General features: G+C 39.7%; 1 protein-coding gene across 1 annotated transcript; it reads right to left on the bottom strand.

The window, feature by feature from the left end:
- On the bottom strand, nucleotides 1-12,113 carry LOC127228904 (glycine N-acyltransferase). The gene is made up of 6 exons (XM_051194009.1): nucleotides 12,021-12,113; nucleotides 7,866-7,960; nucleotides 5,271-5,378; nucleotides 3,902-4,028; nucleotides 1,243-1,414; nucleotides 1-463 (listed from the first exon to the last, which is right to left on the bottom strand). The coding sequence occupies exons 2-6, from the start codon at nucleotides 7,944-7,946 to the stop codon at nucleotides 61-63; spliced, it is 891 nt and encodes a 296-aa protein (XP_051049966.1). The 5' UTR covers nucleotides 7,947-7,960; nucleotides 12,021-12,113; the 3' UTR covers nucleotides 1-60.
- Nucleotides 12,114-12,628: the final 515 nt, after the last annotated feature.

The following is a 12,628-nucleotide window of genomic DNA, read 5'->3' as shown; positions in this document are numbered from 1 at the left end:
CTTTTTAGTCACCTCTACCCCTTGTCTGACATCCAATTACATCCGTGTGCAAGGCTATCTTCACACAGGCACACACTTCCATTGGTTCCAGGCACAGGGCATGCGGAAATGCTGCAGTGAATGGCTCATTTTTTGCATGATAGTATTGCTTTTGTCTGTGTGAGAATAAACAGGAAAGCCGTGTTTCCTCATAAGCTTGTCTTGTGAATAGACAACAAAGGAGACAAGACCTTGGGCCCGGTACTCAGGCATGGTGCCTCCCATTCGCATCTCTCCAGTTTGGTCCATTAGGGTCCAAGATGCAGGGGTTCCTTCAGGCCCCAGGACACAGGAACTTGGGAATTTCTTTATACAGCGTTCAATGAATCTCTGGCTCAATTCATTGCCACCAAAAAGCCAGAATTTATTCACCAAGGAAGCATGGGTGGTATCCAAGGATGAAAGTTTAAACATGTCTTGATTGCTATAGAGGGTCCAAGAAGAAAGCAAAGTCTGTGAGTATAAGGGTGCATGTTTGTTCTTACCTCTATTATCTTGAGGGGTGGAACATTGGTATCAACAGATGCAAAGTTTTGGAATATAGATGGGCTTACACTAGAAGGGCAGAAGGGCAGTGTGATTGGAGGAAATGAACAAGAATAATAAATGTCAAGCAGTGGACAGAGGATTTTATTCTTACAATGAGAACAAAGAGGAATATGGTCAGACTTATACTTTTATAGATTATCCTGTTCATTTTTTATTTTCTTTATTTAATGACTTTGTGTGGGGTGAATAGGAGGGTATGGATGTAAACTGGGGATCAGAGAAGAACCTGTGGAGATGGTTCTCCCCTTTAGCCATGTTGGTCCTGGGTATTGAATTCAGTAACTCAGTTTGTCAGTCTTGGCCATAAAAGCCCTTACTTGATGAACTATCTTGCTGACACTACTGGAATTCAAACTTTTAAAAGTTTATTATTTAATAATTCCATGGATACGTGTCACATATGTTAGTTTTAGGCATTCTTAACTACCTTCATCCTACCCTCCTCCCCACTCTATTAACCTCTTCTCAAAAAATTCCTCTCCTTTCATTTCTATTGTGTTTGTAGTGTGACCAATTGAACTTTACCAGAGTTGCTTGGATGAGCATGGGTGGGGTTCATCTACTGGAGTGTGGGCATCAAAGACCAGAGTAAGACCAAGGCCAGGCAGTGGGGGTTGTAAGACAAAGATGTGAGGTGCCTCTTATCAAACTCACATGGCCTTGAGCTTGACACCACCTGGCAATAAATTCTTTGTATCCAGCAGGGAAGGAAACAGGTTCTTGATTGTCTCCGCTGCTGCATAAAGGATGTTTTCTGAGTGGTTGACTTGGAAAGACTGAACTTTTGCAAGATTTTGTATCACTTCATTCAGGCTGGACTGGGAACCTAGATGAATTTATAAGGAAACATATAGTGAACTTCTGAGGAGAGAAGTAATGGTTAGATATCTCCTGGATGGGGATGCTCCAACAGAGTGGGAAGTATGAAACTTAAGATAAAAGCTTGGTTATGGTCATGCTGATGCTGCTGTATGTAGCCATATAGTCATGGCTGGCATAATGCTCTCTGTCTTACAAAAATGAAATCATGACAGGAGATGAATAATTCATAGTCATTTTGTGAGTAGATCAAGATTGGAACTAAGTTTTTTTTAAGCTGTATAATTGTGTAGTTTTGAAAATCAAAGAAGATGAGCTACAAAATATGATAGCCGGCATCTTCTGAGTCACATCTCCAATGTGGTGGATTATTGAAGCAATGGTTTAGAATTTAACCACAATTCCTTGCATCTGTTCCCTGGAATAGTTCCCTTCTATACTCTGTCTGATCAATGGGAATATAACCATATGCAAGGAGAGGCTTAGCAGTGTTAGGCCTTGGGATTTCTTTTTTTAAATCCTAGTTACCTTGAGACCAACTGCATATAAGGTAGCCTAGGCTAGCTGACCAGAGACACATTGTACCATCATTACCAACAACATCTGGCATCAACTGACAGAGCCATCATCTAAACAATTGAAGGAATATATGGTGAAACAACATGTACTGTTCTCCAATCAACATATGGTACATGAACAAATATAATAGAGACCAGTAATGAGCTGCTACAAAGCCCAAACTGAACTGTTAGTTCACTTCATTATGAGTTTTTTATTATAGCAAATGTTAACTGATCTATCCCTCTGTTCTAGTTTCATAGAGTTGTTACAAACACCATAATGAAACTCAGCTTGGGACAATGGGTTTATTTGGGTTACACTTCCAGGTCACAGTCCATCATTAAAGGAAATCAGGGGAGGAACTCAAGTCAGGAGCTATAGAACTGCTTGCTGTCTTACTCAGTCATTCACATTCAACTAGTTTTCTTATACAGTCCAGGACCAATTGTCTAGGGATAGTATTATCTATAGTGGTCTACCCCCCCATTAATTAGCAATCAAAACAATGCCCTACAGGCATGCTCTCCAAGCCAATCTGATCTTGGCAATTAACCAACAGAGGCAACTCTTCCCAGGTGACTACAGCTTGTGTCAAAGTTGGCAATTAGGGCTAGCTAGGACACCCAGGATTACATTTGGTTCTTCCTGTTCAAACTCCAATGTCTTATATTTTAAGAACTCCTATTAATTTGATAGGTATATCCAAAGACTATGATCTCAGAGAGGGCAAGACACTTCTTAAGGATCAGATGGAGAGGAGCAGATAGATACCAACTCAGGGAGTCTGACTCGAAGACCATTCTTATCATCAGGACAGTTGTTATTGGTAACCTGAGAGGTACCCTGTGACACTGTAAACTGTCAGTATCATTACAGACATGGGATTCCATAGGTGAAGCTGCAATCCTGCACCCACTTTTGCTAAGGATTCTTGATGGGAGATGTCATTCTGTATATGTTTCTCATACTGGTTAATAATAAAGCACTGTTGGCCAATAGGATAGGAAGATAGGAGGGACTAGGAGACAAGGAGGAAATAGGAAGTAGGAAGGAGGAGTCAAGATAGTCTGGAGAGAGCTGGACACCAGCCACCTCCCCGGTAAGAGAAGGCCATGTGAAAATACATAGATCAGCAGAAATAGGTTAATACTTAAGCCAGAGCTAGCCGATAAGAAAGTAGTAACTGGTCAACAGTATAATATCAAATACAGAGTCTCTATGTGTTATTTGGGGTTGGCGCAGCAGCAGGACAAGACCAGCGGCAGCAGGCAGAAAAACAGTACTCGTTACAGATTCCCACACATTTCTGGGACTAGGGATTATTGTAGTGGTTGGCCTCAGCTGTCAACTTCACAGGATTTATAACCATCTAGAAGATATACCTCTGGAAGAGTCTGGAAGAAGATGGCCTGAGGGAGGAAGACCAGCCCTTAAGTTGTTTTGCACCTTCCAAAGGGCAGGCCAGATGAAGAGAGCTGTGAGGAAAATTCAATGCCCCCAAATTGTCTATTGACTAGCCTCACTGCTGCCATCCTCTGCTGATATCAGATTTGGTCAATTGAGCCTACCAAAGTGAGCACAGTACGCATAACTCCCCAGGAAATGTCCAGTCTATCAGCAACAAACTGAGACTGCTAAAGTACACAGCTTTTTGGACCAGGTAGCTACCAAGTTCTCTGCCTCTCCAATGTGCATATAGCCATTATTGGTCTACATAGTCCCTTTTATGTAAACCAAGCTAATAAATGCCCTTTTATAATATATAAATATGCATGCATTCCATAGATTCTGTTTCTCTGAAGAACTGTATTTCATACTTTTCTCTTTATAGGTAGATTTAATGATGTCAATACATGGAACTTGGTGAGAGAAGAACATAGGAATCTTGTAAGGCAACACAGAAGGGACTGAACCCATTTCCCATTGCTCTTACTTTGAATCTGCAAATGCTGTTTCCAGTTGATGACATCTGGGGAGTTCAGGAATTTGTGACAGTTCTGGGGGTCTTTAGAGAAGATCTGGTAAGTGTTGGTGTAGTAATCAAGGTCATCTGCCATGTCCTGTTAGCATGGAGAGAGGAGAGATAATACTCACTGTTTATTGTCTATGATTGCAGTGATACTTCCATTATACTTTAACATTTTACATATTATTTTAACAGTTTATGTGTTTGGGTGTTTTCCTTGCATGAGTATCTATGTACCTCATGCATGCTTGAGCTTAGGGAGGCCAGAAGAGGGCATTGGAGCTTCTGGAACTGGAGTCACAGATGATAAGAACCATCATGTGCATCCTGGGGATTAAACCCAGGTCCTCTGGAAAAGCAGCCAGTGCTCTTAACCCCTGGGGCATCATAGAATGTGATTACACAAACTAAAATGGTTACAATGCCATTATGAGATTACTAAGCACACATATGTGTGTGCAAGCTCTGTGTGTGTGTGTGTGTGTAGTTACATGTGCAGGTCTAAGGAGAACCTTGGGTGTCCTTCCTGAGGTGCCATCCATCTTTTTCTCTTGAGGTCAGGTCTATCATTGGCCTGGAACATGCCTAACAAGCTAGCTGTCTGGTTAATGTACCTCAGAGATCCATTTCATTTCCTCAGCACTAAGGTTATAAGCATACAACATCATACATGATTTTTTTTCAAGCAGGCTAAGGAGTTCAAACTTTGGCCCTCATGCTTTCATACCAAGCACTTTACTCACTAAGGTCTGGCCCCAGCCTAGGAAATGTGTTTTGATGGGGATATTGCCATACATTTGGTTCATAACAAATTGAAATTGCCAATGTGTAACATATAGATATGTAAGCATGTACGAGTGACATGTAAAAACCTAGCTAATTAAAATATAAAGAAACTTTTGGTATGAACACTTTACATTTCTCACTATTTTCAGAATAAAATGTAATTAGCCACTATACTGTGAAATAGATCTCTTTAACTTATTCTTCTCTTTAAACTGTAATTTTGTATCTTTTCATGAGTATTACCCCAATTTCCCATACCATCCCAATCTCTAGAAACTACTATTATATTCTTGGCTGCTATGAGACCAACCCTTCTTTTTTAGATTATACTATAATTACAACATTTCCCCTTCCCTTTCCTCCCTTCAAAACCTCCCATATACTTCTCCCTTCTCTATTTCAAACTTAGAGCCTTTTCCCAATTAATTGTTAATACACATACATATGGATATGTATATACATGTGTATTCCCGAATATAACATGGGATAAGTTTTTTAGATTGTACATAAATGACCATAGAAGCCTATTTGTTCACACATGACTTCTTACCTGTTCCTGGGGGCGAACAACCACTGTGTTAAATTCAGGCCACTTGTCAACTAGGGCCTTTAGATTGAACGGGTTTCCATGGTTCATGTGATAGACAGTCCCATAAACCTGCAAGGAAGTGAGATGGTGAGTTTATTAAGAAGAATTAACCTTATTTGGTCAGGACAGAGATTTATTCCTATGAAATTGTGACAGTTGGTGAAGACAAAGAGCCAAGGAAGAAGCTAGGCCAAACAATCTCATGCAATACTTTTTTCCAACCTCAGTTGATGAAATTTTTGCCTTCAAATATGAACCATAACATATATAGTAAAATGAGTAAAATGTTCAGACCAAAAAAATGATTTCTTTATGACTATTCCAGACTTCAATTAATTAGGAGAAAATGTGTGTTTTATTAAGTGATTAAAGGGTTGGGTATTCTCTTATAAAATCTGAGAAGTTGAGAGAGCCACCTCACTTCACTTCATGGGCTCAACAATACTGCTGGGAAACACCCAGAGTTTTCTCAAAATGTTTGATATTCACTTTTAACATAAGGAATAGAGGAATTTACATTTTAAAATTTTGTATCACAGAGCATGTTAAAAAAAAAGGCTTTTAGCCTTCAGAATTTCTGAGAAAGTTGTTCAACATAAAAATGACTCAAGCTTGTTGTCCATAAAGTGTCAAATGATACAATTTCCAGGAAAAAACAAAATGCTTTCTGTCTGGAAGACTGCCTGGTTCTTGTGGATTACCAGGTTACATAGAAGGTCTTGGCTTATATCAGTGGGCTTTACTAAAATGGACTTTTTGTTGTAGTTTGATTTGAAGCAGATTTAATTGCATGTAAGTAATAGGACTGGATCCCTCATTAGCTTATTATTAATAAAATAAAACAATCTACAAATAAAAGAATGCCAATATTTTTCTTTATAAAAAGGGAGTAGCAAATCTGCTAGAGAAAGAAAGGACTGAATCTACTCATCTTAAATGCATTTTATAGAAAACGTCTTGTAGAGTGGCACAAATCTGGAAATATTTTTCCTAAAACGCATACATATGCATGCACACAAACACAAACATTCTTACATTCACACACACAGAGAGAGAGAGAGAGAAACTCTGTGTGTGTGTGTGTGTGTGTGTGTGTGTGTGTGTGTGTGTGTGTGTATCAGATAACTCTTAGAATTTAGTTCTTTCCTGACATCATGTGTGATCTGGAGACCAGACCCAGACTGTCAGGCATTCAGACAAGCACCTATCTCCTGAGCAGTCTTGCCTACCATAATGTCTAAATTACTTCTTTATATCTCCACATTCTATTTTTTTTTCTAGAGGTAAAGTCTCACTATATATCCCTAGCTGGCTGGGAACTCACTATGTAAACTGGTAGCCTTGAACTCACAGAGAACCGCCTGCCTCTTGACTTCCAAGTGCAGAGATTAAAGGTATGCACTACCACACCTGACTATCTCCATATTCTTAACTAATGACACAGATATAATGGTAAATATTGAAAATAAATATTGTAAATTAAATGGTAGAAAATATGAACTATGGATTGGCTCAAAATAATACTACACAGGGGCTGGGGCTGGGAAGATGGCTCGTCTCGATGGATAAAGCACTTACCACACAAGGGTGAGGACTTGAGTTCAGAGTTCTGATCCTCGGTACCCACCCAGAAGCTGAGAAGTGTAACATGATAAATAAAAAACCCACAGAGAGACATTGGGGTTCAAACCAAGTAGATTATCAGAAAAGCAAAGCAGCCAGCCACTAGCTCTCACCTTTAGCTCAAGCTGATAGGGCTGATCCACAAGTGCTTCACTAAGCCTCAGACTGCTGCCTCTCCTCAGTGTGTAAAGAGAATCCTGAGACTAAATGAGTGTCTTCCTATCCTCTATGTGACTGGAGAATGAATGCCTGATACTGACTACTGAAGATCCTGCTTCAACCTTTATAGTGCTGGGATTAAAGGCAGGTGATCCAAGCAAGGTGTTGAGATCATCTTTGTGTGAGCTGTTTCTCTTTAGGACTGGATCAATCTTGTGTAGATCCGGGTGGCCTTGAACTCACAGAGATTCGTCTACTGTTAATCCTGAGTCCTAGGATTAAAGGTGTGTACCACCACCTCTCAGTTTCTGGCTGCTGGAATTAAAGGTGTATATCACCACTGCCTAATCTCTATAGCTTGAGACTTACTTTGCTTTCTGAATCCTCGGGCAAGCTTAATAAATCATAAATAATGTATCACCACAGAGGAGTGCTAACAGCCTGATTGTAATGCCATTGCTTGGTATTACTGGGGAATTTCCTAGATAACCTGACTAGCTATACTAGCTGAATTGGTGAGCTCCAAGTTCAGCAAGAGACCCTGTCTCAGTATATAAGGTAAAGGGGGATCAAAGAAGACACAGAACATCAACCTCTGGCCTCTTCAAGCATGTGTATATTCTATTCATGCATGTATACAACACGACACGCATGCGTGTGCCCACATACATGTTCACACACACACACACACACACACACACACACACACACACGGAAAGTGAAGCATACACGTTAGGCTCTCTCTTTGCTGCCCTTAGATTTTCCTGAGATCACCTTTAAGGATTCCGGAAGATACTTCCTCAAAGATTTCTCCAGCATCTGCAGCATCTGTGCACCTTGCAGTTGAACAATCATGAGGACACTTTAGCCTAGAGAAATAATAAAGACAAAAACAGTTGTGTATAATTACCCAAACCTTCCTAGGCATACATGAGCTTTGATGTTCCAAGCCAGAGAAAGGCAACTGTGTACTTTTTAAAAACAGGGGAAAGATTTTCTGCTTCTGGGTAATAGTGTCTGGATTTATCTCCCCACCTAAAATAATCAGTTTTCATATTGTTCTAGTCTGATTTGGGTCATTGTGATAAAACACTCCAAACAAACGTAACTTAAGCAATGAAATGATTTGTTTCATCTTCCAAGTGGTAGTCAATAGCTGAGGAAAGTCAGGGCAGAAACTCAAGCAAGAACTTGAAGCAGAAACCATGGGAAAACACTGTTTGCTGGCTTACTAATAGGCTCATGCTTTCTTATCCAGCCCACAGAAGATGCTCTCCTTCATCAATCAACAATAAAGATAATTTACCATAGACATTCTCACAGCTCAATCTCATCTAGGCAATTTCTCCCTTAGATTGCTTTAGGCTGTGTGAAGTTGACAGTGAAGGGTAACTAGGACACATAAGTTGCCAAATGACAGTAAAGCTATGGTCTTTGAGAGAGGAAAGTAACCAGAGGCTAGAATGGTTTCACTGGCAAACATGGTCTACCATGTTCCAGCTCCTGGGATCCATACCCACAACCAATTTCCATCAGCTTAATTTGTGAAGGAGGTTTCCAGTTTGAGGCACTAGGTGATGGAGACAGAGGAGAGCAAAACATCTCAGCTTTGAGTATACAAAGATTGGAGATTGAGGAGGTCAAAGTAGTATGTGTATGAGAGAGAGAGAGAGAAAAAAACAGATACAGAGAGACAGAGAGAAAGAGAGACAGGCACAGAGACACAGAGACAGAGGGGAAAAAAGAGAGAAAGAAAGAAAACACCAGCTAAAACAGTAAACAAAAACCAACCTAGAATAAAAAATATTTTTTAAAAGACCAGTATAGTACTCATGGAAATGAAAACAATGCAACATTTGAAACAAAAAACACATGGTATGTGATCATCAGCAGATTAGACAGGGAGAAAGAAATACCAATCAAGACAGATTGTTGAAAGTATACACAGTGGAACACACAGGGGGAAAATCACAAGATCTTTATTGTTAGGATAGGGACTAGAAACATAGTTCAGCAATTAAGAACACTTGCTTCCTTTTTATAGAACCCAAATCCAAGTTTCCAGCACTCATCAGCTCACAATTGCCTGTAACTCCCAGCTCCAGGGGATCTGACACCTTTCCTTGACCTCCATGGAACCCACACACATGTGGCACATAAACAAACACATCTAAATAAAAATAAATAAATAAAAATTGATAAAATCAGTTATGAAACAGTCCAGATTCCATTTGTAGGAGGGAACACAACTGATGAGGAAATTCACCAGTGTAACCCTTACTATTAATAGAAAGCTAAAGTTATCAAGACAGAGTGACTTGGCATAAGGATAAACAAATAGATAAACGGAATAAAATCAAAAGTCCAGAATAGACTGGACAGTTGTTGTGTACCAAAGTTCCAAGGAAAAAGCCATGTCTATATTAAATACTCTACAAGGCTGGATGACTAATCAGAACTCTGTGGTTGTGGTGCGCTTAGAGCCAAAATCATCACTAGCTATCTTCAGAACCCTTAATTGCAACACAGTTCTCACCTTTGATTTGTATCTAAGATTCTTTTGATGTTTTAGATGTCAGGAAAACCTGTGGGATGTATTAACTTGGGAGACAACTAACATCTACCAACCTAAAAGCTAAGGTTGCCATCAAATATCATCTGAGACCTATAGCAGAAATGTCCCCCACTTTGCTGTGACCAACCTACCTGATGTTTCCATCAACTTAGAATTGCCTTAATTTATTTCCTTTGAGATGACAGCTGTGTTTTGCCAATGTGATCACTTAATCTTCTATGAAGACATCTAAGCTAATGCAGACCACTATTGTTCAGCAGGAAGGGTGCCTCGGGCAGTGATAAATTTCCTATTGTGGGTTTTAAGAAAGACTAAATCAATACTTGTTTCTGTCCCCTGGGTTGCTTATCTAATCAAAGATTTCTATTCTATTTTCCATACTTTGTTATCTTAGATTCTTTTCCTGTCACTATGATAAACTATCCAGACAAAAGTAACTTAAGGAAAAAAGGGTTCATTTGGGCTCACTGTTCAAGGCGCAGTCCATCATTTTGGGGAAGTCACAACAGTGGCAGCTTGAAGCAGTTGGTCTCATTGCAGCCACACTTAAGAAGCAGAGAAGGGAAAATAAATGCATAGTGGTCAGCTCTTTCTCCATATGTACGCGCTAGGATTCTCTGCCTGAGGGAAATGGCCCCATCCACAGTTAAGTCTTCCCCCATTAATTAACATCATCAAGATAATTTCCACAGGCATACTCCAAGACCTATCTCCCACATGATTCTAGATTCCACCAAGATGACAACACCAACCATCACATTTAAAAATTTGAGAAACATGGTTTAACAAGAAAGTAACATCAGACAAAGCCAGTAAATGGCCATAATGGAGTCAGACCAAGAGCAGAACAACAAACCTAACATCTTATTCAATAATCACAGATCTGTCATATCTGTAAAAGTAGCCCACAGCCTTGTGCCTTGCAGCATACTCAGTTCACATGCAGTTGTTACTTCTACAACTCTCCTGCTTCATTGATAGAATCACCCTGAATTCTGTCAGGGCACAAACTGGAGGCATAGACATTCCCTTGGTTGCTTCTCCAAAGCTCTAACCTCAAACTCTCACACACTTGCTGAGGCAGACCATGTTCCAGCATGGCTGGCAGTTCATCTTGTAGGGACAGAAGGCAAACCCAGTTTGATCAGATTTCATTTATGTTCCCAGTTGTCAAACGCTAGAAGTTTCCATCATATTTAGTCACTAAAGAATCAGGTCGAACTACTCACTTCCACATCCCAAACCTCAGCATTATCTCCTTTTCATGTGTTCCCTCAGCACTGCTGGTCCTATCAGGAGTTACATGAGAATAAAATGCCATGTATAGCTGTATGTTAAATCTGTGGTGTGCCAAATTGCTGAGTTTCTTGAATGGTGTAATTTAAAACCACTTTTTAAGATGTATAGAAACTAACCATCAAGCATGGTGCCCAATAAACAGGATAGATTCAAAGCTAGGTATAGTCAGATTTTCCAGAAAGCCTGACACAGGGTAGCCAGTAGCATTGAGCAACTTCTAAGTGAACTCTGAATTTGCTAACCCTGCCATACCAGGAATGGAAATTGATCTGATAAAAGCAATCTAAAAGTACAGAACAGAGCAGAATTTTACAAAGCTATGCAAACACAGATACATGTTAAGTAGGGCTAACTCCAGTGTTTGTGAATATAGAAAGGAAATGTAAATAGCGAAGCACAATAACTCTAAGGCATTAACCCCATGACTACAGGCATGATTACAGTGAATGTGGGTGTGGGGCAAAGTATTAAAGTACAATCAGAACATATAGGGAGTAAACTAGCTTCTAAGTAACATGCAATGAAAGAGTTTAAGAGAAAACTTAGGTAAATTAAAAATTAGACTGTGGTAGTAGTCTTCAGATGCAACCTTTGCTTGCTATCTGATTAATAAGTAACATCACTGTGCTGTGTATTCTTGTTACCTTTCTAACTTTATACTTAATAAGCCTCTTACTAGTGGTGGGCAGAGAAACCCATCTATCCTGTAATGCAACTGGAAAGACTGAGCACAGTGGTATAGTACCTCCACACAGTAGGTTCTGATTTCATCCACTTACAAAAACCACAAAAACCACAAAACATTTCCTCATTTACTAGAAGAAATATCTGAGAACCTTTCACTGTACTCGACAAACTAGCTTTTACAGAATAAGTTTCTCCAAGTGAAATTACTATTTTTCCCTGAGGTATTTTTTGGTATATGTCACTCATTATGATCACTTTGATATTATTTAATTGAGAAGAGGTGTAACACAGTTAAGACCCAGAGACAGATATTGGGGTTCAAGGTGAAGACCAGAGAAACAAAGCAGCCAACCCACTCTAGCTCTTACCTCTACCTCAGGCAGAAATGGGTAATTCTGTCTCCACAAATCCTAAGAGTACAATGCCTCCACCAAGCCTGACGGCAATCCTCTGAGTTCCTGTCTCCTATGCCTTTTACCCCTCTCTCCACCCAGCCATACCACTCCTGTCTCCACTCACCAGGGCTGATATTAAAGGTGTGTGATCCCAAGTGCTGAGATGACCTTTGAATGAGCTTATTCTCTTTTAGACTGGATCAATTTGGTGTAGCTCAGTGTGGCCTTGAACTAACAGATCCATCTGCTTCTATCTCCCAAGTCCAAGGGATTAAAGGTGTGTACCACTACTGCCTGGCCTCTATGGCTGTGGCTACCTTTGCATTCTGAACCTTCAGGCAAGCTTTATTAAATTATAAATAATATATTACCACAAGGAAGAAAATGTTCAAACACATTAATGACCTTGATGCTTTGTATATTTAAGGTATACCATGTGGTCTTATAGAACACAAACACACAGTGCATAGCATTATATTAAAGTTGTGGGGGCTGTGTATTTGTGTATGCTGACAGACTGAAGCAATTAACATAGTCCATTATGTCAATAGGTACTGAGATTTTGTTTGTTTTTTTGTTTG

This window comes from Phodopus roborovskii, unplaced genomic scaffold, assembly GCF_943737965.1.
Source record: "Phodopus roborovskii unplaced genomic scaffold, PHOROB, whole genome shotgun sequence".
NCBI classification, from domain to species: Eukaryota; Metazoa; Chordata; class Mammalia; order Rodentia; family Cricetidae; genus Phodopus; species Phodopus roborovskii.
This window is presented reverse-complemented; position numbering and strand designations above follow the sequence as displayed.

Coding starts and splice junctions, on each gene's coding strand:
- LOC127228904 (XM_051194009.1), bottom strand. CDS start 7,946: ATGATTGTTCAACTGCAAGGTGCACAGATGCTGCAGATGCTGGAGAAA. Junction 5,379..7,865: donor ATCTTCCGGAATCCTTAAAG/GTGATCTCAGGA, acceptor ACTTCCTTGCAG/GTTTATGGGACTGTCTATCA. Junction 4,029..5,270: donor TTGTTCGCCCCCAGGAACAG/GTAAGAAGTCAT, acceptor CCATGCTAACAG/GACATGGCAGATGACCTTGA.